The following is a 27844-nucleotide window of genomic DNA, read 5'->3' as shown; positions in this document are numbered from 1 at the left end:
CCCTCACGTAATCTCCGGTCCTCCCAAGACCTCCTTCTCTCCTCCACACTTATTCGCTCCTCATCCAACCGCCTCCAAGACGTCTCCCGAATATCCCTCATCCTCTGGAATTCTCTGCCCCAACATGTCCGACTATCAATCACATTCGGATCCTTCAGACGGAACCTGAAAACCCACCTCTTCAGGAAAGCCTACAGCCTGCAATGACCCCGCTGCATCTTCACCACTACCGTAGCTACCGCCTCACCAACACCGGAGCTCCTGCAACCCCCAACCTACTGTCTGCTTCCCCATTATCCCATAGAATGTAAGCCCGCAAGGGCAGGGTCCTCGCCCCTCTGTATCAGTCTGTCATTGTTAGTTTGTTTACTGTAAGTGATATCTGTAACTTGTATGTAACCCATTCTCATGTACAGCACCATGGAATCAATGGTGCTATATAAATAAATAATAATAATAATTCAGAAGTTTCCCTTCAATTCTTTGTATTCTCCACTCAACCCCTCGGCTTAAACAAAGCCAAAGATTTAGGGACTGTCCCGACGGGTACACCTTGTCGCGGTGTGAGGGCTTATATGCTCCTTTTGATCAAATTAGAGTCAACTCATTACTCTATGTTATTAATATCTATGACCATTTACGTACTGCAGGGTATTTGCCCATTTTGGTTTTATTTCAGTTTCTGCTTGTTAAATGGCCACAGTGTGATTTTGCACCTCATTGCACTTATACCAACATTTGTTCCGGCTCATTTCTTTGGTTTTGTTTTCCTTCTTGGTGTTGCAATTTCAATGTTGAGCAGTGTAAATTTTTTTTTACTTTAATTTTTAGTTGGGGTCTTGAACCTTAGATCGTTTGTTTTATATATTGCTATATTACAGCATGGTGGTGTATAATGAAAATGATGATCTTCTATTAAGCCCTACCTGTGTCTGGACTTCAGTAGACAACCAAAAATTTCACCAGTCAACTCAGCAATGACAACCCACCAGCACCCTGTGATGATGTCCCCCATATTGATGGAGACCACGACGCAATTCATTGTCTATAGGAGTGATGGTCATGCATGCATCCTACTGTTCCCGTGGTCATTGAATGGAGTGGCGGAAGGAGGAATGAAGCTGAGCTGCGATACCAAACACAACCTGTAGACAAGGAGGACACTGTTTCAGGAGGAAAAAAAAATGCAACAGCAAACACGCCACTCAGACCAGGATCAGCCAGGAAATAATGGGACGTCAGTCTAGATCTATAAATATATTTATTATAATATAACAAGATCTTAACCGGTAACATAAACTATGTACAGTACCATTACAGATCACCCTGTTTGTCTATTATTCACAGAAATAGATTTGCTTCAATGTGTGTGTGCGATGCTGAGCGGTGTGTATGTGAGTCCATTCTCGTATGCTAGCACCTCCTTTGGAGGTAAGACACACCAACTTTGAGAAATCAAACATCCTGCACCAGGCAGATTGAAGCTCGTTCTCCTGGCTGAAAAGAAGGACGCAGAAGGTGAGTAACAAGATTGTGCTTTTGTTTGTTTGTTTGTTTGTTTTTCCTTCCATTAGAACGGATAGTCCAAGAAAAAAAAAATGCATAAAAATGAAATCCTCTCATTCCAAAAAATGCGCATTACAGTGACGTTTTCAGAGGCGCAAATCAGAGAAGTTTTGTTAATTTTTTTTATTTTTTTACCAAACCAATCAATGTTGAAGAGGATTCAGCCCGAACTCTCTAATAAATCGTCGTATCCATGAGGTACGTCACGGTAAAAACGTTTGAGGCGTTCTGACATTCATCAGGCACAGATTGAGCCTTGTTCACACCAACGCGTTTTAGGTCTGAATTTCCTGATATAGATTTCTGTTTTGTTTTTCTTTGTGAATGGAGAAAGATAGGAAACAAAAAAGAGTTAAAAAAAAATAAAAAAATTTGGAAAAAAATAAATGGATGGAAACAAGGACCTGAAATGTGTTCATGTGAAAGAGCCTTTATTCTTATGGCCACAAAATAGAACGTCAGTTCTGAGTAGATACTACGCTTCTCCGTGCACTAATGATGCAGCTTCCTATTAAACTAACAAGAGAAAAAAAAAAAATTAGACCGATGATTTGATTTGAAATTATCTTTTTCCTGCAGGAAAAAAAAATCCTATTTTTTATCAGTTTTTCTTTTTTTTTTGCAAATGAACATTGTTTATTGTAAAATTGGGACCATAAGTATATATCATAATGATTAAATATATCTATAAATCGGGGGCTTAATTTGGGCAAATTGTAACTTTTTTTTATATTCTAAGAAGGTGAAATATTTTATTTTTTAATAATAAAAATTGAACTTACACATTGAACATAAAATAATTCTCCCCCAAATGATAATAATACAATATTTTGAGATGACTAAATACAGCAATATGAACGATAAGAGAAAAAAAATCCTCCATCTCATAATATATTAATATAGTATGTAATAATGATTTTGTAGCATTTATATTAATTTTCTTATATATTTTACTTTCTAAGAATTGAAAAGTAACAAAAAAAGTTTGAAAATTAGAATATGCAGACCAATAATAACTTTTTTTTTTATTTATACCTCCCAAATTCCATGGGATTTTTCATCCTCATATACTCCAGTGATATGGGGCACAGTCTCACAGAAGTGTTATTCCTTTTGTTGGAAGTAGGTGTCATTTATTTATTTATTTTTTTGCTCATTTGGGTGGAGCTTAAAGTGGTCCGCCACCTCTGAGGCTTTTTTTTTTTTTTTTTACTTAAATCCATGTATTAGGGCAAAAAAATCATTTTTGCAATTCGGTCTCATTACAAATTTTTACTATTTTGCTTTTTGAGGCTCTTTGTTTCTTTGCACATTCAACTTTGATGTGGTCTGTGATCATAAATCAGCTGAGAGGAGCTCAAAAAAAGATAGATAAGGGTCTGGACTGTTAATATCAGCCCACTGAAGGTTTCTCAGATAACTCTTTCTCCAGTCAGCAACAGGCAATGCAACACAAAGGCTACCGAAGGCAAAATTTAGAATGAAACCCTATTAAAAAATGTTTTAGTTAAAGAAAAAATTCAAGCGTAAAATATATATATATATATATATATATATATATATATATATATATATATATATATAAATAAACTCAGGAGTGTAAGTAAAACAAATAATAAAATAAATAAAAATGCAGGCGTTTAAGTAAAAAAAAACAACTAAAAATGCAGGCGTTTAAATAAAAAAATAAAATAAAAATTCAGGCGTTTAAATAAAAAAATAAAATAAAAATTCAGGCGTTTAAATAAAAAAATAAAATAAAAATTCAGGAGTTTAAATAAAAAAATAAAATAAAAATTCAGGCGTTTAAATAAAAAAATAAAATAAAAATTCAGGTGTTTGAATAAAAAAATAAAATAAAAATTCAGGCGTTTAAGTAATTGTTCCTGAAAGTGGACAACAACTTTAATTCTATCCACATTATTAGAAGAGGAGAAAAAATGCACAAAAAATAATAATAATAACTGATTTATATATTATGTCTCATGAAAAATGTTTGTTGATTGCAGTCTGAAATTCTTAAAAATGATTTCAATGAGTTTTTTCATCGGCTTTGAGCTGTTGGTGAAGTTTCTAGTCGCTGAAAACATTTAGCTACTCTTGTTAAATCCTCCAAAAAACTCACTTTGATACGAAACAATTTAGTTATAAATATAATATATATGCAGTCTTTATATATAGATTTACTAGCCCAGTAACAGAAAAATCAATTTCATTAAGACCTGCAGGAAGACTAATATTTGACAGTAAATCTGCGCTCTGGACAGATTTTCAATTCTCTCTTCCTAACATTGAAAAAAAAAAGTTTGTCAAAAAATTGGAATTTGAAAAATAATTTAATTTTTTTTGCTTCCAAAGAAATATTTTTTTCCCCTCCCAAAATTTCTATCTATTTTGCATATTTAAACGTGATTAAAAAAAACCCTTCTAAACTTTTAGATTAAGAAACTAATGTTGACTGCATCTCTATGATAACTCTTTGGCAGCCAATCGCCGGGCCCAGAGGTAGATGGCACTAGCTTTTAAGTTCAGTGATTGGCTGCAGCAATGATGTGACCACTGCAGTCTGTCAACAAAGACTGGCAGAGAGGCAGCGCTGGACCTGTGGAGGGTGCTTATTGCTGTGATTGTTAACTTAAAGATATGCAACCTAATGGAAGAACAAAATTTTAAACTGGACAGCCCCTTTAAATGAGTTGTCCTAACTAGAAAGCAGTAGGCAGCTGCACATATTCCCTGCAGCGGCCACTACAGGTGAAATGGGGAATTACAAGACTTCCATTAAAATGACTGTTCGACCATATAATAAATGGACACAATGAGTCCTCCACTGACCCTTATTGCTGCCGTGTGGCCCTATATGGGACACTCCATAATTTATAAATCTAAAAGATCTCCCATCATGGAAATTTTATTTGCTTATATTATTTATTAATTTATTCTCAAAATTTCCTTCGAATTTCATAATTTTGACAAACAGATTTTTTTTTTTTGCTCCTCTGCAGCTAACGCTACATTCTCTGCATCGAAAGAATAAGCGAAGGCTTAAACCTAAAAACAAAACGGCTTCTTCCAATATTCTCTATGATGAGGTGCAAAGCTGTACCGAACAGTCATCTGCAAACAAAATCCCAGCTTTACATCTAGAAGGTAAAATACAGGTCCTCATCTGCTCCCCTCCCTCTCCCGAAACCCTATCTCAGCTCAACCCATGTAAAAATATGGGAATCTATTGCACCTAGGGTGACAACAAGTGTCACTACGCCACCTAGTGACACATTTGCCCCCAAAAATCATACATATTATACATAGTTTGGAGCCCAATTGCTCCGGCATCACCCAAAAGGGAGGATGATCTTCTACATTCAATGTAGACTATTGAAAAGCTGTAGACAAAGAAATAATTTAAAAAAATACCCCAAAAACAAAAACAAAACACCAAATCCTTATTTTTCATTTTCCCCTTTTTATCCACCTCCTTATAAAATAAATGGAGTAAAGCCGGCTGAAGAAGAGGAGGGTATAACCGCTTCATCTCTGGCATGGGAAGGATTAAAACCAAACCAATGAAAGAAAGAAAAAAAACAAAAAACGTTCTAACGTGTCGGACCGTGGTTTCAGTTCATCGCTGCCCTTTGTGTCAACCACTCTGAATGTATTTCTTTATCACTACACATCCGTGGCGGAAGAGGGGGCAAGGCATGTTGGGTAATAATGTCCATGTGTTCGACTTGGGGTCGTAATATTCCATGTTTCCCAGAGCGGGTCCTTCGCTGCTGACGATGCCGCCTGTTGCATATATCTTTCCGTCCAGGACCACGGCGCTGCAGAAGCAAAAGAGAGGGTTAGTGACCTCAATCTGGCCAACTGGTCAGTCGTAGATTTCCAAACATGGATACGATCTTACAGTCTGACTTGTCAAAAATGGCAATTTACCTATAATCCAGCCCATTGGCGGACACAGACAGAAGAGGGCCCGCTGTGCAAGAACTGTATATGGGCCCTCTGCCATCCAATAGTGTATCATAATAGACCTAAGTGGCTAGGTCAGGTTTTTGTTTTTATCTGTCAACAGGTGTTGACAATACATAGACGATCTCTTTTCCGGCAGAGTGCTAGAACTCCATACTGTTCATCAGTGTCCTAATCAGTTGGATTCTGATATTAAATTTACATCTGTTGATTCTACAAAAGGGATTAAATTCCTTGCACTTGTCTCTTTAGATGATCACGGTCTAAGCACCACTTTATATATGAAACCTACTGATAGGAATTTGTTGTGACAGTCTACATTCTCATAAAATGCTCTCTTCATTGCCAGTCAGATACATTAGCAGGACGGACATAGATGATGGGACAGATAGACATCTAGAATAGATAGTAACGTTTGGGCAGAAAATCTAGAACATATGCTGGTCCTTCATGTGCTGACGTCTCATTGTCGTTCTGGCAGAAGTTAGAGATTTCCCTGCAGTTTGGGCCTTTGGGGACAGCGATGGCTTCTAACGACAGTTTCTGATTCATTATGTGCGAGATAAATTTGTCTGTCAATCTGTTATACGAGCGGAGCATGCTGGGAAGTGGGATTTGGGTCCGTCGAACACAGTATACATTATCACATAAAATGAGTTGCAGCTTCTGTCGGGGGAAACCGCCAGGGACCCCGCTGACAATGATTTGCACATGTTAGACAAGCACCCATGACATGTATTGACATCCAGCTCCCCAGCATGCCCGGTACCAGTGACGCTGCCATCAGTAAATGCGGCGCCCTCTAATTATCTCACGGATATTACATTTAGGTACAGAGAATATGATAAATATTTAGAGGAAACACCGTCTGTAAATTGCCAGAAGAACAGCTGCCGACTCACGTGCAGCCGGCAGCGCACAATAACAGCAGATGGAGCCTGTCACTCACACGGATTGATGGCTCGCTGGGAATTTACTGGAGCCGCACGGAACGGGCCGATATCAACCAGTCAAGGGACGGACTCAGGGGTCATCGCTCCTATAAGGGCCAGATCCAGATGTCTTTCCCAGAGTCTTCCCCTCCATGGTGCAGGTGTCTGGTGTCATGGAGGGCAATGTACCCTATTACAGCCTCTCCTTTTGTTCAGAAAGTCACTAATGTTCGAGGCGATGATCATACATGTTCACGCCACTCATTACAAGACGCGGCCCTGATGCCTGCACTGTAACGAGCCGCGCACCTGATACATCGTCACCTGATCCTGACGCATCAGCTTTTAGGAAAAATCTTGCAACAGCACTTCCGCAGGTCAGATGGAGTATTACATAGTACTTACTGAAATCCAAGTTACACATGAAAGCGATGGGTCCTCCACAGGGAAATAGATATGAAAACTACCCTATGGATATTTAGATCATGATCCTAAATGATCCCTCACTGTAAACTAACAATGTCTGACCCCCATTAAACAGATTTCTAAATAATACAGGAAACCGACCGATTTAGGACAATGGTGGAATTTTTCTGGAAAGGAGACTCAGGAGTCACGTTTTTAGTATTTAAAAATGTTTTGGAGCTCCCCTTTAAGACATTGTGGCGATTACTGAAATCAATGTCTATACATGTAGACGTAGGTCACCTGCAGAATTGCCTGGAGTGATTCATGTTGGGTCCAGCCTTTATGTTTCCTTTCTCGGGGTCGTAGATCGTGGTCGCTCTGGCGTAAGCTCCTCCCAGAATGAAGATGAAGCCGTTCAGGGTGACCGCCGGGGCGTACTTATTATCTGAGAGAGAAAACAGAGCTTGGATTGTGATTTCTATGTCCCAGTAACAATGCAGAAGACAAAGCGCAGATTGTCCCTCTCAGCGTGACACGGTACAACACATCCTACTCCAACTGTACAGTCACATTAACGTTGTTAGAAAAAAATGGCTCCTTTCTTCCATAAACAGCGCCACGCCTGTCCATTGGTTTTGCCTGGAATTGCAGCTAATTTTCTATTGATATTAATAGAGCTGAGCTGTAATACAAGCTACCACCTATGGGCAGCTGTTGCACCACTTAGAAAAAAAAAATCAAACATCATTTTCTAATCATTCCCTTTAATGAACAACCAATTACTTTGATGAAAACAGTCTTTCTTAAAGGGAACCTACTACATGGATGGATGGATTGATGTCTAGTTTTGTGCTAAAAGATTCAGCATAACTTACCATTTATAGACCTAAACCACTGTACGTTTCTGGTAGTTGGTCCCATCACTGAGAAGCTGACAATCAGTACGTAGGACCGCCCACTGGACACTTAGATTTTACAATTTTTACTTTGGTAAATCTTTTCCTACTAAACTATATATATATATATATATATATATATATATATATATATATATATATATATACTACGGTACTCTGCTTTTACTGCCCCATAACTTGCTGCCAGTACACTGGAAAGTATTAGCACCATGACAGGTTACCTTTAATGTTTCCAATTTAAGTACACCCCCACTGCTGAAAAATGTAATTCTAGGATCATACATGAAAATCCAAAAAGAAAAAAACTCCTGTACAAAGAGTATATCAAAATATCAATCTATATTCATTATAAATACAAAAACATACACAAAAAATATATAGAAAAAGGGTTAAAAATGGTTAATGCAAAAAAAAAAAAAAAAAAACATTCTGGCGGTATCCCAATTAAGTAGGGAAATACATCTTTAAGAGGAAAGAAAAATCTATGTAACTCACATGGAGAAAGTGTGTAAAACCAATTTGTGAGGATATCAGGTGAATTTAGATAAAATCTACGGTATTAACTTTGTAATCATAAATGTAGGGTATATGTTATACAAGATAGATACTTAAATTAGTACTATGTATAGCATTGCAGATTTAGTAATACAGAAAGGGTTCTCTGAGGAAGCTAAAAGGCGAAACGCGCGTCAGGGGTTCCTTATGGTGGCAATTATTAACTCTTTTTCACCCATGCTGAGTCTTAGCTACTAAGTGGAGTAACCTTTTGTTTGCAAAGATCTGATGGCTATACAAATGATTCTAATGCATTTATCTGAACTAGGATTTCTAACAGCTCTCTCTATATTATTAGTATTACTATATCTGATATGCACTTTCTCCATGTGAGTTACATAGATTTTTCTTATCACTTAAAGGTATATTGAGCTATTACTTCCAGAATGTTTTTTTCTGCACTAACCTTTTTTTTAACCCCTTTTATATATATTTTTTTGTCTATATGTTTTGCATTTATCTAATATATAAAGCTGAATGTATGTATGTGTGTGTGTGTGTATGTCCGGGATTGGCATCTGAACCGTCGCAGCTACAGCCACAAAATTTTGCACAGTCACACGTCTGGACCCCGAGAGCGTCATAGGCTATATTGTGAGGTGAAATTTTAACCCCGCGCTTTCCAATTCACCAAACAATTTTGCCCCTATCTACATAATGGGGAAAAAATGAAAGGAAAAGTGTTGGAGGCAAATTAACAGCCGCCAGATGTGAACAAGGGAGACTTAAAGAACGAGAGCGATGGCGCCAAAGAGTATATACTGTACAGTTGCTAAGGTGGGGCCCCGACATGGGATAATCACCACACCACCACGGGGATATGAACACACACACCAAATGCGCCACACACTACCACGTGCTCGAACACATATACCACCCACAGCGCACATTTCACCACACATACACCAACCTCGCCACATAAAAGTTGAAACACAAAAGTCGCCGCTCAAAACTCGCCACGCGCAAAACTCTCTACATGCAAAACTCGCCACACGTGCAAAACTCACCTCATGGAAAACTCGCCACACGCAAAACTTGCACACGCTGAAAAATTGCCACATGCACAAAAGTTGCAACACATGCAAAAGTTGCCTCACACAAAACTTGCACATACTCAAAAGGCACCACACATAAAACTCGCCACGCGCAAAACTCGCCATGCGCAAAACGTGCTGCACACAACTTGCTACACTAACCTGTCACATGCAACTCGACACACAAAAAGTTGCTACACGCATGTCGCCACACAAAACTCATCTCACAAAAGTCGCTACATGCATGTCGCCACACGCAACTCAACACACACAACGTGACACATGAAACTCGCCCTAAAACACACACAAGTCTGGTATTATCCTTCAAAAATAAAAATCTGATTAATAAGCTGACAAACTACAAGAGCAACAAATGTACCATATAGGAATCCGGCAGCTGTCAGTCACATGACCAGTCTATTATGTGTATGTGTGAGCTAATATATACTGCCAGGGGGTGGGCTTACTGTTGGCTGGGGATTTATCAGGCTGCCAATTAAGCTTACAAATACTGAGGTAAAAATACTGACCAAATAACGTGTGAACGAGGTCTAATACAGGAGGAGATGACATACAGATATATACTATATACAGGAGGAGATGACACACAGGTATATACTATTTACAGGGGAGATGACACACAGGTATATACTATATACAGGAGGAGATGACACACAGATATATACTATATACAGGAGAGATAACACACAGGTATATACTATATAGAGGAGGAGATGACATACAGGTACATACTACATACAGGAGGAGATGACATACAGGTATATACTATATACAGGAGGAGATGACACACAGGTATATACTATATACAGGAGGAGATGACACACACATATATACTATATACAGGGGAGATGACACAGGTATATACTATTTACAGGGGAGATGACATACACGTATATACTATATGCAGGAGGAGATGACACACAGATATATACTATATACAGGAGAGATGACACACAGGTATATACTATATAGAGGAGGAGATGACATACAGGTACATACTACATACAGCAGGAGATGACATACAGGTATATACTATATACAGAAGGAGATGACACACAGGTATATACTATATACAGGAGCAGATTACCTACAGGTATATAGTATATACAGGAGGAGATGACATACAGGTATATGCTATGTATAGGAGGAGATGACATACAGGTATATACTATATACAGAAGGAGATGACACACAAATATATACTATATATAGGTGAGATGACACACAGGTATATACTATATACAGGAGGAGATTACATACAGGTATATACTATATATAGGAGATGACATACAGGTATATACTATATACAGGGGAGATGACACACAGCAGGTATATACTATATACAGGGGAGATGACATACAGGTATATACTATATACAGGAGATGACATACAGGTGTATACTATATATAAGGGAGATGACAAACATGTATATACTGAGGTGAAAATGAGAGGTGTGAGGTGAAAATGAAAAGGTGTGAGTGCAAAATAAGAGGAGTGAGGGAAAATAGTGGAGTGATCGGAAAATGACAGATGTGAGGTCGAAATGACAAGTGTTAGGGGGGAATGAGAGGAGTGAGGGGGAAAATAAGAGGAGTGAGGGGGAAAATGAGAGGTGTGAGGGAGAAAATTAGAGATGTGAGGGGGAAAATGAAAGATGTGATGGGGAAAATGAGAGGCGTGATGGGAAAATAAGAGAAGTGAGGTGCTATAACTAACCACAGATATTTACTATGCCCAGGCAATGCCGGGCTCTTCAGCTAGCTTAGATTTACAATCTCCATGCTTTTCTCATGGGCAACTTTATGTGGCCTGTTCAAGAGTTGGAACAGCCAAAAATCTGTTTGTCTTTGCACCTGAAGGAAAAACTAAGAATGTCGTTTATCAAAAGGCTCTCGAATAAGTAGTAGAAGATTACTTCACATTACTTGGCCAATTTAGTTAAATCTGTGTGGAATATCTCTGGTGTTGAAATATATGTTGTAAAATGCTTCTATTAGCTTAGTTTTTGCCTTTTAATAATTACATTTCTATCTATTTGTTTTGTGGTTTTTTTGTGCAGAATAAATTTTTGTTAACACATTCTATTTTGCTAACAGCAGTTATTACCCCGGGCGAAGCCGGGTAGTACAGCTAGTAATAAATAAAGATTGATATTTTTATATATTTTTTGTAGAGGAGCTTTTTTTCTTTTTGCTTTTCTTTTTATCATACTTCTATTAATAGATTTGACCATGATGGGCTCATATAGGATCATACATGGCCTGGACACATTAAAAACAGAATAGATATAAATTCCCAAGACCATGGACTTTTGACCAGGTCCACGGCCTCCTACATGTCGACATCCCCAGCTTCCCTTTCAAGTAGCCGGCCTGGCGTGATATCATGCCACAACAATGACGTTGCACCAATCTGCCTAATCCAAAGAGGAGCTGGGGATGGTGACGGGTAGGAGGCCTTTTCAGGCTTCTGATCCAGTGGCCGTGGAATAACGCAATAAAGTGTGAATAAAGCAGTAGTGAGCATGTGCAACTTCTGCTCTATTTCCTGTCTACAGGAGTGGTAGCCAGACATGCTCACTACTGCTCTATTCACACAGGGGGGACTTTGGGACCCCGATTCTCAGGATCCTGCGTGTCTCAGCAGCCGGACCCTCAGTGGTCATACATTTATCACATTGCTAATAGGAACATGACAATATAAAGGGTACGTGGCACCATTGTAAGAAATCCCTACAAGCCAGCCTATAGAGGCTAATACATCACTGCTGAAAGCCTCGTGGAGTGTTAGGGCTCCATCAGACAGGCCAGCACTACCGATACGACTAATTTTTCAGGCACCTCACAGAGTAATGTCTACTTGGTACAATCCCTTTTCGTCAGAAGGGTCCGTCCTCCATTGATAAGAGAATCACTGGGGTCTGAGCAATCACTTGTAATCTCAAGAACAAATAACCGGCAAGTGTTGAATTTCCCTACACTGCCCCCGCAGGAAAAAGTATGTAATTTCCATTGACAAATTAGAGTTTTCTACTGGAGGCAACTTTTGATCCATGATAATTGGGATTCTTACATGTGCAATTAACTAAAGAGACAGCATTTAATGTTCCCTACATTGCACCAGCCAGGCTTGAAAGATTCTCCAGTGACATGTCTAGGTTATTCTCCAGGACTGTACCACTAATCTCAGAACATAATCAGGTCTACCCGTTGGGCCATCAACATCTGGAGGGGGCCTCACTGCTGCAGCCTCTGATCAGCTGCAGCCTTCATTGTCCTTGTGTGTTAGGAGCCACCTTCACGGGATGTCCTCTCTGAAGGTTGATGTCCCAAGACTAGCAGAGGGCACAGTAGGGAATGCGGAGGAGAGATGCAGATCCAGGAGGTGAGTATCTGATTTTTTTTTTTTTTAATCACTCAACTTTGGTCCTATCGGCTTTAATTTTAAGTAGAGAAACATCCATTCAAAGTGAATTTGTCGTCTATTGTTTACATCTGTTTTTATTTTTGCTAATGTAATTTTTAAATTTTACATATTACCAAAAAAGTAATAAAAAGCTATTTTTCTAAAAAAAAATAATTTAGCCTAAAAACCTGACTTAAACAACAGATTATTTGCTAATGACACATTTCCTTAAGAGTGATCCCATACCTTCTATGGACGCCCAGTACTTCAGAAAGAGAAAGCCCTCAGACCACCAACCGAAGGTGCTCCAAACCAAACGGGGGTAAACAGGACCCTTTCTGACCCGGACCTCAGTGGTACTGCTTGGTGCCTCATCCTCACTGCTTAATAGGACAGCAACCCCTCCCCTGCTCTTACCTTACTTTTACCAATCCCCTCTTATTTTTTTTATGTCATTAACCCCGTAACTGCCTAACAAACTGCTCTCACATGTAGACCCACAATTTGCTTGTTCCGTTCCGTCTCTACAGACATGTCTATGCAGGCTCGGACTGGCCCACAGGGGAGCTGGAGAATCCTCCGGTAGGCCGTTGTGAAGGAGTGCTGATGAGTATTACACTTGATTCACAATTTGCAGAAAAGGCTAAAATGTAATCATTCATTAAGCCAGCTAGCCAAGTTATTATTACATAGAAGCACAAGTAAATGTGTGTACTAGGGTCAGGTTCAGCATGTAGCTGAACAGTGGACTCCAAGAATCAATTTTATAGGAGGGCCTTAGCCAATCCAGCACGATACTGTCTATGGGCATGAGACGCTTTGAGCCTCGTGCCTCAGAGGCATCCCTAGGTTCTAGCTGAAGATTATGAGCTGTAAAGATAGGTCTTGTATGAATTTCAGCTAAATATACACTATAGGTTGCGAGACATCAAGAGGCAATCACCCCCGGAGTAAAGCATGAGAGCCCTGATATCATGGGGAGCGCACCTTCTCTTTGAAGAAGAAAGGCCGCTGGGTCTTGGAAGAATCTACTTTTCATTGTACGGTATTTTGCTGGGGTCAGACGGAGCAGCGCTCCCAGCAGCTTTCTATTCCATCCACGGCGGAGATTTCTGATGTACAGTGTAACACATAGCGAGACGGAAATGAGGATTTGTGATTCTCCCCCACGCGCCCAGCTCTGCTCCTTTTTCCACACATTTCCATTTCATCTGTCCTCAATTCCATGGTACAAGCTTGCTCTGATCTCTGACACTTTAGTCTCCGGCTTATAATAGTGCACAAGGAGTCTCTGAAGGCTCCAGCCCCAGCCCGAATATATGTGACTATATATGTGACTATATATGTGGAGTTTGGGCCAGAGTGATGGTGGCATTACCGGCTCACACACGATCCGCGACAAACCAAGTACTTATTATTCCGTGGTGATGACCCATTACTAGTGATGAGCGAGTGTACTCGTTGCTCGGGTTTTCCTGAGCCTGAGTACATGTGGGGGTGGCCTGGTTGCTAGGGAATCCCCACATGTATTCAGGCTGTCTAGCAGCTGTAAATCATGCAGCTGCCTCAACAAAAACTAAATCTCGGAGCAGTCACAAATACTCTGAGATCACCCGAGCAACGAGTATACTCGCTCATCACTACCCATTAGGCCTCAGGTGCCTCCTCACCGCCATGTCCACATAATGGGGTTTCTTCAGTTTCCACCTACTGTACCAATTCCTAGATACTAAATCCAAGGCTCGTACAGTCTGCGATCCAATGAATATCTAATCTGGAGAGAAGCTTCGTCCATAACTGGAAGTGTGGACCCTCGAATCTCCAAACAGAATCGGCTATAGAAGAAACACAAAACTCCCTCCAAGACATGATGAAGAACCCCACAATATCCAGCATATTTATAGCCTAAATACATACACATAGTGATATATATCAGTGCAGGGATAAAGGGTAGGCAAGTGACTGGGGCAATTTAGGATTCCAATAGAAAACCTAATGTTTCCGTCAGTGCCATAGACAATGCTCAGTGCAAGCGGACCTCTGCTACATTCACGGAAGAGCTGCAGAGCTGTGTTCTTAAGGTTCCAGAGGCCTATTAAAGGGATCATTGGGTGTCTCAGCAGCAGGACCCTAAGTGATCAGCAAGGAGTCCCCTATCCAAAGGATAGGGAATAACTTGATTTTTGGGGAAGAACAGTCTAAAACTAATTTCATCTGAATAATTCTGACCATACACAGTGACGTATCTCCTGGGCATGTGGAGGATCACCTACTTACAATAGATTACCTAGGACATTTTGTACCCTTGGCTGTGTGTTTTCTCAACACACCATCAGTGTGTCACAACCACACTGATGGTGCTGTGGTATGGTCGTTTCACCAATACATGGATGGACACATAAAGCTAGTCAAGTCCAAAATTTGTGAAATAAGCTTTTGATACCTCACCTGAGAGCAGCAGAATTTACGGGCAGAGACCCCAATTCCAGCAATGTGTCACTTAGTTTACTGGGTGCAACACTTGTGACAGAATCTTGGTTTTCACTGCTGCAGTTCTCTGAATGCTGAGCTTTGTATAACCCCGCCTATAACACAGATCAGCAGCTTTCTGCCTATGCACAGTGTACACAGAAAGCGGCCAATCAGTGGTGGAGCAGGGTTACACAAATACGACAGGTGGGGGTGGGCTACTTGGCAGGAGACACTTAGTCCTATAGTGATAATCTCCTTCTGATAAAACACTGATTTTATTGAAACAACAGCACACAGTCTGGTAAATTAGATATCACTGGACTCAGGATCTCAGCCCCTACATCATGCTGCTTTCAGCATGAAACAAGATGCAAATATACTCTTACAACTGTCTTATAGATGCAAGCCTGGAAGGACTAATGGAGGAACATAGGAGGAATAAGAATGAACTGGTGTAACAGACAGAAGGGCCAGGAAATGAGAGGCCTTCACATAGGACAGGTCAGGAAGGATCGGCCTGGCACATGGGAGAGATCAGGAAGGATCGGCCTGGCACAAGGGAGAGATCAGGAAGGATCGGCCTGGCACATTGGGAGGGATCAGGAAGGATCGGACTGGCACATGGGAGGGATCAGGAAGGATCGGCCTGGCACAAGGGAGAGATCAGGAAGGATCGGCCTGGCACATGGGAGAGATCAGGAAGGATCAGCCTGGCACAAGGGAGAGATCAGGAAGGATCGGCCTGGCACATGAGAGAGATTAGGAAGGATCGGCCTGGCACATGGGAGGGATCAGGAAGGATTGGCCTGACACAAGGGAGAGATCAGGAAGGATCGGCCTGGCACATGGGAGAGATCAGGAAGGATCGGCCTGGCACATGGGAGAGATCAGGAAGGATCGGCCTGGCACATGGGAGAGATCAGGAAGGATCGGCCTGGCACATGGGAGAGATCAGGAAGGATCAGCCTGGCACATGGGAGAGATCAGGAAGGATCGGCCTGGCACATGGGAGAGATTAGGAAGGATCGGCCTGGGACATGGGAGGGATCAGGAAGGATCGGCCTGGCACAAGGGAGAGATCAGGAAGGATCTGTCTGGCACATGGGAGAGATCAGGAAGGATCGGCCTGGCACATGGGATAGATTAGGAAGGATCGGCCTGGCACATGGGAGGGATCAGGAAGGATCGGCCTGGCACAAGGGAGAGATCAGGAAGGATCGGCCTGGCACATGGGCGGGATCAGGAAGGATCGGCCTGGCACATGGGAGGGATCAGGAAGGATCGGCCTGGCACAAGGGAGAGATCAGGAAGGATCGGCCTGGCACATGGGAGGGATCAGGAGGGATCGGCCTGGCACAAGGGAGAAATCAGGAAGGATCGGCCTGGCACAAGGGAGAGATCAGGAAGGATCGGCCTGGCACATTGGGAGGGATCAGGAAGGATCGGCCTGGCACATGGGAGAGATCAGGAAGGATCGGCCTGGCACAAGGGAGAGATCAGGAAGGATCGGCCTGGCACATTGGGAGGGATCAGGAAGGATCGGACTGGCACATGGGAGGGATCAGGAAGGATCGGCCTGGCACAAGGGAGAGATCAGGAAGGATCGGCCTGGCACATGGGAGAGATCAGGAAGGATCAGCCTGGCACAAGGGAGAGATCAGGACGGATCGGCCTGGCACATGAGAGAGATCAGGAAGGATCGGCCTGGCACATGGGAGGGATCAGGAAGGATCGGCCTGGCACAAGAGAGAGATCAGGAAGGATCGCCCTGGCACATTGGGAGGGATCAGGAAGGATCGGCCTGGCACATGGGAGGGATCAGGAAGGATCAGCCTGGCACAAGGGAGCGATCAGGAAGGATTGGCCTGGCACAAGGGAGAGATCAGGAAGGATCGGCCTGGCACATTGGGAGGGATCAGGAAGGATCGGCCTGGCACATGGGAGAGGTCAGGAAGGAGCGGCCTGGCACAAGGGAGAGATCAGGAAGGATCGGCCTGGCACATTGGGAGGGATCAGGAAGGATCGGACTGGCACATGGGAGGGATCAGGAAGGATCGGCCTGGCACAAGGGAGAGATCATGAAACAGATGTGGGGAAGGTGAAGAGCGGACTATCATGAGCTTACATACAATGACATCGGGCTATGAAGTCTGCAAACAATTTTTTTTCTACATGTATCTCACCTTTGCTCTTGCCATGGGAATTATCAATGTGATTTGCAGGGTTGAGGTCTGAAACAGTTTTCAATTTTTATGAATTTTTTGGGTGAAGTTGCATTTCAAAAGGAACCTGTGACGTTGTACATGCAGGTCGATCTGTGGACTCGGTATAGAGAAGGAGGAGCTGAGCAGAATGGCGTACAGGCTAGTATGGAAAGATTCAGTATTAGTTGTATTTTATTCATTGCGATCCCTGTGGTTTGGATGGATATTAGTCCAGCAGTGATTGACAACTACCTCTGCGTGCACAGTTATACAAGGCAGACTGTCAATCAATAAGTAGGACCACTCACCGGACTCTTCTGCATATAAATGCCATTGATTTTAATGAATAAAATACAAGATTTACTGAGACTTTTCCTTTGTATACCAATCTGATCTTGGAGCGGGTTTTGCTGACCAGGAGCACATGCTGAATGTCACCAGGAGGAGACTTTTACTTACTTTTTACTTTCGTTATTAAGGTTACTGGGAGCTGATCTCACACTGGATGACTTCACAGTCATTTCTGAATATTCTCACGGGGGTCTCTATTTACTGACCCTGACATGGAGAATGCTGCTTAACAAACACTCTGCGGGCGGCTCTGGCTCTGTAACTCCTGTCTAATTAATGCCGTTATGTAAAGCATTCCCTGCAGGGAGCACATTTAGAGGGCATTGGTTTTATTGCATTTTAATTATAAGTAGAGATGGTAGGAGACCATCCATGGGGTATTCAGACAAGAGCGGAGGCCGGAGTTGACGCAAACTTTTTTACAGACAACCTGTCACCACCTGTCGGTGCACATTGCAAGATCAGGACAGCTGAGAGTCTATCTGGGTTATATATAGGGGGCCTATGGTCGAGATTAAAATGCACCCCCCCCCCATGGTGCTGGGTAATGCCAATCTGGACGGAGAGACATGGGGCTTTTTTTTCGTTCCCTTCGAAAAACCCTTGAGCCGATCCAACCATTATAACATGGAAGAATGTACAATTGGCAGAGAAAGGTTGGACCTGATGGACCTATGTAAGAATACATGGCTGCGATAAGACGTGGTCTATATTCTGGATCCATATATCCATACTGACGGTTTATCAGAATATGCCTACTCATAAAGGAACCAATTCTTAAAGGGAATGGGCCCAACCAGTGTCGTTCACTGAGGGGACGTGCTGGAATGACGGTCCTGATTCATGAAGAGGCATGAACTGGGAGCAGCGGATGACTGATGTGCATCTCAGTGTGCACCTTGTTACTTATCCTACTCCAGTCTCTGCCGGAGTAAGATTTGTGGCGTAGTGAATGCCGCTGCTCATGACGAGAGGTGGTCACCACGTCCCAGTCTCACCCAGTTTTTCAAAAATGTTATAAAAATGAAAAAAGTCGTTTAGCCTCCAGTTGTGCCAAAATTATGCAACTTTTCAAAACTTTTTATGCCAGAATACTGGCATAAAAGCTTTGATGTATTGGGCCCTATGTCTTGTCTGAAAATTAGCTATTGTTTTTGTCTAACATATATATATTTTTTTATTTCGGCAAAGCTTTTTTTCACATCTTTACTAGAAAAAAGCAAATTAGTAATATTACAATATTTACACATGCAACTGTTTTTTTAAAGGGATGAAAAGTTTTCAGCAGATAAGCAGAGGCAGGATTACAAAGACAGGTAACACCGCTTTATACAGCTGATAACACAGGATCACAATAAGTGATGTCACAGCTCACCTCCTCCTCCTGTACAGTGACTGATAACACCTCTATATACAGTAGATAACAAAGGATCCACCATTCACAATAGGTGATGTCACAGCTCACCTCCTCCTCCTGTACAATGACTGATAACACCTCTATATACAGTAGATAACACAGGATCCACCATTCACAATAGGTGATGTCACAGCTCACCTCCTCCTCCTGTACAATGACTGATAACACCTCTATATACAGTAGATAACATAGGATCCACCATTCACAATATGTGATGTCAAAGCTCACCTCATCCTGTACAATGACTGATAACACCTCTATATACAGTAGATAACACAGGATACACCATTCACAATAGGTGATGTCACAGCTCACCTCCTCCTGTATAATGACTGATAACACCTCTATATACAGTAGATAACACAGCGTCCACCATTCACAATAGGTGATGTCACAGCTCACCTCCTCCTGTACAATGACTGATAACATCTCTATATACAGTAGGTAACACAGGATCCACCATTCACAATAGGTGATGTCACAGCTCACCTCCTCCTCCTCCTGTACAATGACTGATAGCACCTCTATATACAGCAGATAACACAGGATCCACCATTCACAATAGGTAATGTCACAGCTCACCTCCTCCTGTACAATGACTGATAACACCTCTATATACAGTAGATAACACAGGATCCACCATTCACAATAGGTGATATCACAGCTCACCTCCTCCTCCTGTACAATGACTGATAACACCTTTATATACAGTAGATAACACAGGATCCACCATTCACAATAGGTGATGTCACAGCTCACCTCCTCCTGTACAATGACTGATAACACTTCTATATACAGTAGATAACACAGGATCCACCATTCACAATAGGTGATATCACAGCTCACCTCCTCCTCCTGTACAATGACTGATAACACCTCTATATATAGCAGATAACACAGGATCCACCATCCACAATAGGCGATGTCACAGCTCACCTCCTCCTGTACAATGACTGATAACACCTCTATATACAGTAGATAACACAGGATCCACCATTCACAATAGGTGATGTCAAAGCTCACCTCCTCCTCCTGTACAATGACTGATAACACCTCTATATATAGCAGATAACACAGGATCCACCATCCACAATAGGTGATATCACAGCTCACCTCCTCCTCCTGTACAATGACTGATAACACCTCTATATACAGTAGATAACACGGGATCCACCATTCACAATAGGTGATGTCACAGCTCACCTCCTCCTCCTGTACAATGACTGATAACACCTCTATATACAGTAGATAACACAGGATCCACCATTCACAATAGGTGATATCACAGCTCACCTCCTCCCCCTGTACAATGACTGATAACTAGTGTTGAGCATTCCGATACTGCAAATATCGGGTATCAGCCGATATTTGCTGTATCGGAATTCTGATACCGAGTTCCGATATTTTTGCGATATCGGAAATCGGAATTGGAAGTGTTCCCAGTCATCTTCGGCGTGTGCGGTGCGTATGGTTCCCAGGGTCTGAAGGAGAGGAAACTCTCCTTCAGGCCCTGGGATCCACATTCATGTAAAAAATAAAGAATAAAAATAAAAAATATGGATATACTCACCCCTCCGAGAACCCTGGCTGTCACCGCTGCAAGCATCTGCCTCCGTTCCTAAGAATGCAGAGCGTGAAGGACCTTCGATGACGTCACGGTCTTCTGATTGGTCCGTGACCGCTCATGTGACCGGTCACCTGACCGCCACGTCATCGAAGGTCCTTCACGCTCTGCATTCTTAGGAACGGAGGCAGACGCTTGCAGCGGTGACAGCCAGGGTTCTCGGAGGGGTGAGTATATCCATATTTTTTATTTTTATTTATTTTTTACATGAATATGGATCCCAGGGCCTGAAGGAGAGTTTCCTCTCCTTCAGACCCTGGGAACCATCCAGGATACCTTCCGATACTTGTGTCCCATTGACTTGCATTGGTATCGGGTATCGGTATCGGCGATATCCGATATTTTTTGGATATCGCCCGATCCCATCCGATACCGATACCTTTGAGTATCGGAAGGTATCGCTCAACACTACCGATAACAGCTCTATATACAGTAGATAACACAGGATCCACCATTCATAATAGGTGATGTCACAGCTCTCCTCCTCCTCCTGTACAATGACTGATAACACCTCTATATACAGTAGATAACGCAGGATCCACCATTCACAATAGGTGATATCACAGCTCACCTCCTCCTCCTGTACAATGACTGATAACACCTCTATATACAGTAGATAACACAGGATCCACCATTCACAATAGGTGATATCACAGCTCACCTCCTCCCCCTGTACAATGACTGATAACTAGTGTTGAGCATTCCGATACTGCAAATATCGGGTATCAGCCGATATTTGCTGTATCGGAATTCTGATACCGAGTTCCGATATTTTTGCGATATCGGAAATCGGAATTGGAAGTGTTCCCAGTCATCTTCGGCGTGTGCGGTGCGTATGGTTCCCAGGGTCTGAAGGAGAGGAAACTCTCCTTCAGGCCCTGGGATCCACATTCATGTAAAAAATAAAGAATAAAAATAAAAAATATGGATATACTCACCCCTCCGAGAACCCTGGCTGTCACCGCTGCAAGCATCTGCCTCCGTTCCTAAGAATGCAGAGCGTGAAGGACCTTCGATGACGTCACGGTCTTCTGATTGGTCCGTGACCGCTCATGTGACCGGTCACCTGACCGCCACGTCATCGAAGGTCCTTCACGCTCTGCATTCTTAGGAACGGAGGCAGACGCTTGCAGCGGTGACAGCCAGGGTTCTCGGAGGGGTGAGTATATCCATATTTTTTATTTTTATTTATTTTTTACATGAATATGGATCCCAGGGCCTGAAGGAGAGTTTCCTCTCCTTCAGACCCTGGGAACCATCCAGGATACCTTCCGATACTTGTGTCCCATTGACTTGCATTGGTATCGGGTATCGGTATCGGCGATATCCGATATTTTTTGGATATCGCCCGATCCCATCCGATACCGATACCTTTGAGTATCGGAAGGTATCGCTCAACACTACCGATAACAGCTCTATATACAGTAGATAACACAGGATCCACCATTCATAATAGGTGATGTCACAGCTCTCCTCCTCCTCCTGTACAATGACTGATAACACCTCTATATACAGTAGATAACACAGGATCCACCATTCACAATAGGTGATATCACAGCTCACCTCCTCCTCCTGTACAATGACTGATAACACCTCTATATACAGTAGATAACACAGGATCCACCATTCATAATAGGTGATGTCACAGCTCACCTCCTCCTCCTGTACAATGACTGATAACACCTCTATATACAGTAAATACCACAGGACCCACCATTTGCAATAGGTGATGTCACAGCTCACCTCCTCCTCCTGTACAATGACTGATAACACCTCTATATACAGTAGATATCACAGGATCCACCATTCACAATAGGTGATGTCACAGCTCACCTCCTCCTCCTGTACAATGACTGATAACACCTCTATATACAGTAGATAACACAGGATGCACCATTCACAAAACACAATGTCACAGCTCACCTCCTCCCCCTCCCTTCACAATGACCTTTGCACACGTTAATTAGACACTTCAATACAAAAGATAGGGTATGAGACTGTTCATTGAGGCTAAAGTACAGTATGTGTAGATTCCCTGAAACAACAAAAAATTAAGCTACACGGGCACAACGTCTTTTTCAGGTGGATTCCACCCGATGTTCACATGTTCTGTTTTGTGTCACTTTTTTTTTTAACTGCTTCAGGATTCGGAAGAACTAACATGTTTATTCTTCAGACAGATTCATTTGGAAGCCGACGGCTCTATATACTTGAAAGTAAATAGCAAAGACGGTGGTGGCGGAGCTCCTGCAAAAAAGGCTTAAAGGACACGACGAAGACGTTGGAGAAAAAACGTCCACAGGTGTCGGTGCCTTAAAGAGGCTGTGTCCACATAACATAGGCCTTCAATTATTCAAAGTGTTCATCTTCTGGTGTTTTTAAAACACTTTTAAAAGTTGGTAAAATTGCTAAACTTTTGTAACTTTTGGCGTTTTGACGGCAGTTTTGTGAAAATTACAAGTTTTCTACTTTTAGTATTTTTTAATACAGATTGTGATCTTAATAAAACATATTACCATTTTTTAAAATATACTTTTAACATAAAAATCTGATTTAAGCAATAGGTAATTTTTTTCACGATTGTTTCCCGTGTGTCTGCCCGTGTATTATGTGCACAGGAATTACGCACTTTTAATGAATTGCAGATAGTTCTCTTCTTGGATACAATGTAAACATTTTGCTGGGAGTTTAATTAGTGCCACATGTTGTTATATCTCGGCTTACTGACTAACATGTTACCCCAGGGATTAATTATGAGGTTTACCGCAAACGCATGAATATTGCAATATATATGTATGTATAGAAGAAATATCCTTGAGCAGCTACAGGGATGTTGCTCTGCTAGGAGTTTGGCTTTTGTGCAGGATTATATTGTGATGATGCGTCTGTCAGACAACAAATGCTCCTGAGTGCGGCCCCCACATTATAATGTCAGTATAACTGGTGATATAACCCCTTTGCCGAAATGCAGAAGGATCATCATTATTCTCGTTTGCACATGGAAACACGAGAAGTAATGGAATGAAACTGAAAGGGAGGAGACACAGATTAGATATTAGGAAACACTTTTTGTCAGAGAGTGAGGGTGATCAATGAGTACAACAGGCTGCCATGATAGTTCTCCTTCAATGGAAGTCTTCAAACAGAGGCTGGACAGACATCTATCCGAGATGGTTTAGTGAGTCCTGCATTGAGCAGGTGGTTGGACACGATGACCCTGAAGGTCCATTCCAACTCTAACATTTTATGATTCAAAATCTCTTAATTACTCAGCGCCCTAAAAAATATCTTTAAAAATCAACAGATGTTTTCCAAGGACATTGTTTTGCCCAGTGCTGATACAAAAAGTAGGCAGAACAGGCAGTAGCAAAGGGCACAGTGGAAGATGGGCATCATTTACAGATTTAACTCCATCACCCCCTCAGCCTGTTTTCACCTTCCTGACCAGGCCAAATCTTACAATTCTGACCAGTGTCACTTTATGTGGCAATTACTCTGGAATGCTTCAACGGATCCCGCTGATTCTGAGATTGTTTTTTCATGACACATTGTACTTATGTAAACTTAAGTCAATATGTTTTGCATTTATTTGTGAAAACATCAGAATTTGATGCCCTTAAACCAGAGTTATATCACACAAATTAGTTACAGTAATAAATAAAATTTCACATGTCTACATCATATCTGCAACAAAAGAAAATGAACAGTACAATTTAGTACACCAATACCCCATGTGTGGGGAAAATCTACTGTTTGGGTGCATGGCAGGGCTCAGAAGGGAAGGAGCGCGATTTGACTTTTTGAACGCAAAATTGGCTTGAATAGATAGTGGATGCCCCTGATGTGCCTAAACAGTGGAAACACCCAACATGTGACCCCATTTTGGAAACTAGACCCTTAAGGCACCACTTATCTAGAGGTGAGGTAAGCACCTTGAACACACAGGTGCTGTACAATATTTTATAACGTTCAGCCGTGAAAATGAAACAATACATTTTTTCACAAAGGTAACAGGAGAAAATGGACAGTACAATTTGTTGTGCAATTTCTCCCGAATACAACGATACCCCATATGCAATGTAAAACTACTGTTTGGGTGCACGGCAAGGCTCAGAAAGGAAGGAGCGTCATTTGAATTTTGGAGTGGCATTTTGGCGGAAAAGATAGCGGACACCATGTCACATTTGAAAAGCCCCTGAAATGCCAAAACAGCAGAAACCCCCACAAGTGACCCAATTTTGGAAACTGCACCTCTTGAAGAATTCATCCAGGGGCGTAGTGAGCATTTTTAACTCTCAGGCATTTCACAGAATTGTATAACATTGGACTGAGTAAATGGAAAATTACCATTTTTTCTACTAAAATGTTGCTTTGGCCCAAAGTTTTTAATTTTATCTACAGGTGTAGTGATGATCTTGACTTCATGGGTGTTTTCCAGAAACAAGAAGCAGTGGATGTTGGCAAGTGAAAATTGCAAATCTGCGATTGTAGCGCCTGTACATTGTTACCAGAATGGCTTAGTTCCAGAACATTGTAGTGCCCAGCACATTATGCCATTGTGCCCAGAGACATGCAAATTAGGTGGGCTCTCTTTGGTACAGAAAAACTATTTTATAGAAAAAAATTGTTTTTGCATTGCTTTATTCTAAGAGCTATAACTTTTTTATTTCTCTGCTGACGGAGCTGTATGACAGCTTATTTTTCACGGGACAAGATGTCATTTTCAGTTATACCATTTTTATTTACATTTGACGTTTTATTCCACTTATTTTTTGGCAGTATGATGAAATAAAGCAAAAATTTGCTCACTGAATTGGTTAACTTGTGTGATCGTTTTATAGTTCAGGTCGTTACGGATGTGGCGATGCCAAATGTGTATACTTTTTTGTTTTTACATAAATATATGTATTTATTGGTATGATATTGTTTTCATTATTTATTTTGTCATTTTTGAACCATATTACATCATGTAGAATGTACTGTGCTCTCCCGCAGCTCATTGCCTCTCCTCTCACTTGCAATTTTGTAAGAGAGATATGGACCTTATGGGAGAACTTTTCCAAATTTAATAAAAGTCTTCTCTCTAAATTAAAAAAAAATAGCAATATGATACATTTTACATTCTTTTCCTAATCCTACCTTGGATTAGGGGTTGGAATATGGCTAGGGTAAGGGTTATGGCTAAGGTTAAGAGCAGAAATATGGTTATGGCTAGGCTTGAGGTTGAGGCTAGGATTAGCGATAGAGTAAGGGCTAGAAATGGGGTTAGGCCTGGGACTAAGATTAGGGCAAGGACTTGGATTAGGACAAGGACTAAAGTCACAGATAAGACAAAGGTTAGGGCTAGGACTAAGCTTAGGGCTAGAGTAAGGCATAGACTAGGGTTTGAGCTAGGACCAGGAATACTGCTGAGGGTAGAGTAACAGCTGGGACAAAGGTTAGGCTAGGACTTGGGTTAGGGCTAGAGTTGTGTATGGTACTAGGGTTAGAGCTAGGGTCAACATTAGGGTTAGGACTAGGGTTATGATATAGGAATAGGCTCAGAGCTAGGACCAGGATTAGGTCTGGGACTAGGGTTAGGGTTATGTATAGGACTAGTGTTAGAGCTAGGACCAGGATTAGGGCTGGTACTAGAGTTAGGGCTAGGGTTATGTATAGGACTAGGCTTAGAGCTGGGACTATATATATATATATATATATATATATATATATATATAATATATATTACTTTTTAGTTTCAAAATTTTACATTGCTCTTAGAGGGTTAATGGACAAACTATAATTACATCAGTATATTCTTAAAATACAATATATGTACTTGGAGCATAAGAAGTTCAATCTTGTCATCCACTGGTTAGGGGGTGTAAAATACTTGATTTGCCTCGGGCGCCAGGACCCCACACTACCCCACAGCTTGATGCCCATTGCTCTGAGGTCTGGAAAAGCTGAGATCAGAAAGCTCCAGATCAAATAGATGAGACATTGAGGGAGAACTCCAAAAATGCCGACTGTCCTTTGATGTCCATATTACCAGTGTGATGCCGGACCCTACTAATCTTATTGTACAGTTGGCCAAGATGTCCAATAATCTGAAAAATTAAATATTCACGTAACCTGGATTTCCATACTATAACACGCACAGCGCTGTGATGGATCTGATAGTTCGAATAGGTTAAGGTCAGTCCTAAAACCACCAGGACAGAAGGATCTGACATTGCCGAAGCAAAACGTAGTCTCTGTTTATAACATGGCAGAAAATCTTCCTTTCAGCGGACAGTTTGGGTGGAACAGTTATCCCATTTCACGCTTTTAGAAAACCAATGAGCAGAAAATTGTGAGGATTTATTATCTATTTTTCAGTCCTGACAGTAGATGTCACTACAAGTCAGACATAGAGCGGCGAGTGTCAGCGCTGATAGTGCCTGGTGTAGGACACAGCACATGGATGACAGGCAGGAAGGTAGGGGAGCAACCGAGGCAAATGCCCCCTGTGCAAGGTGCTAGGGGCGCCAACCCGCCACTTTGCCTAGTTCTGGGTATTTACATTAGGGCAGAAAACTGATGGGTAAAGAAATGACCACCCACGGCTCAGCAGTATGGCGTTACTAATCATGACGTGAAGGGTCACAGGAACTTCCCGAGACCTTCACTCTCTCCTCTGCTCCATGGGAAATGATGAATTTTAATTACTGAAGATAAAACTGGACACAAAAGAAGAATAATACATTTCTGGGATTTTTAGAAAATTATTTGTAAATTGAAAGTTCTATAAACTTGTATTTGCCCATGTTCCCATTTTTCAGTTAGTCACTCCATCCCGGATCCTGGCCGCGTAGCTTATTGTCTTACGCTATACATAAATCCCCATTACCCGTATCTGACACACATGAAAAGTGGACGCCTGAAGCCTTATTAATGGAATTAACTATTTACAGCTAATTTATGAACATTTTCTTCCTTATCAGC

At 41.7% G+C, this 27844-nt stretch overlaps 1 protein-coding gene across 3 annotated transcripts in view; it reads right to left on the bottom strand.

Annotated features, from left to right (window-relative positions):
• Positions 1-4559: 4559 nt before the first annotated feature.
• KLHL29 (kelch like family member 29) overlaps positions 4560-27844 on the bottom strand; it is an 878960-nt gene continuing 855675 nt past the window's right edge. For all 3 annotated transcript variants that reach the window (XM_077291500.1, XM_077291501.1, XM_077291502.1), the window contains 2 exons: positions 7179-7323; positions 4560-5390 (listed from right to left, as the gene is read on the bottom strand). In XM_077291500.1, the coding sequence (XP_077147615.1) occupies positions 5207-5390; positions 7179-7323 (329 nt within the window). In that variant the 3' untranslated portion in view covers positions 4560-5206. The remainder of the gene's footprint in view (positions 5391-7178; positions 7324-27844) is intronic.

Source organism: Ranitomeya variabilis, chromosome 2 (genome assembly GCF_051348905.1).
Source record: "Ranitomeya variabilis isolate aRanVar5 chromosome 2, aRanVar5.hap1, whole genome shotgun sequence".
Taxonomy (NCBI): Eukaryota; Metazoa; Chordata; class Amphibia; order Anura; family Dendrobatidae; genus Ranitomeya; species Ranitomeya variabilis.
The sequence above is the reverse complement of the archived record's forward strand: the minus strand, read 5'-3'. Positions and strand labels throughout refer to the sequence as shown.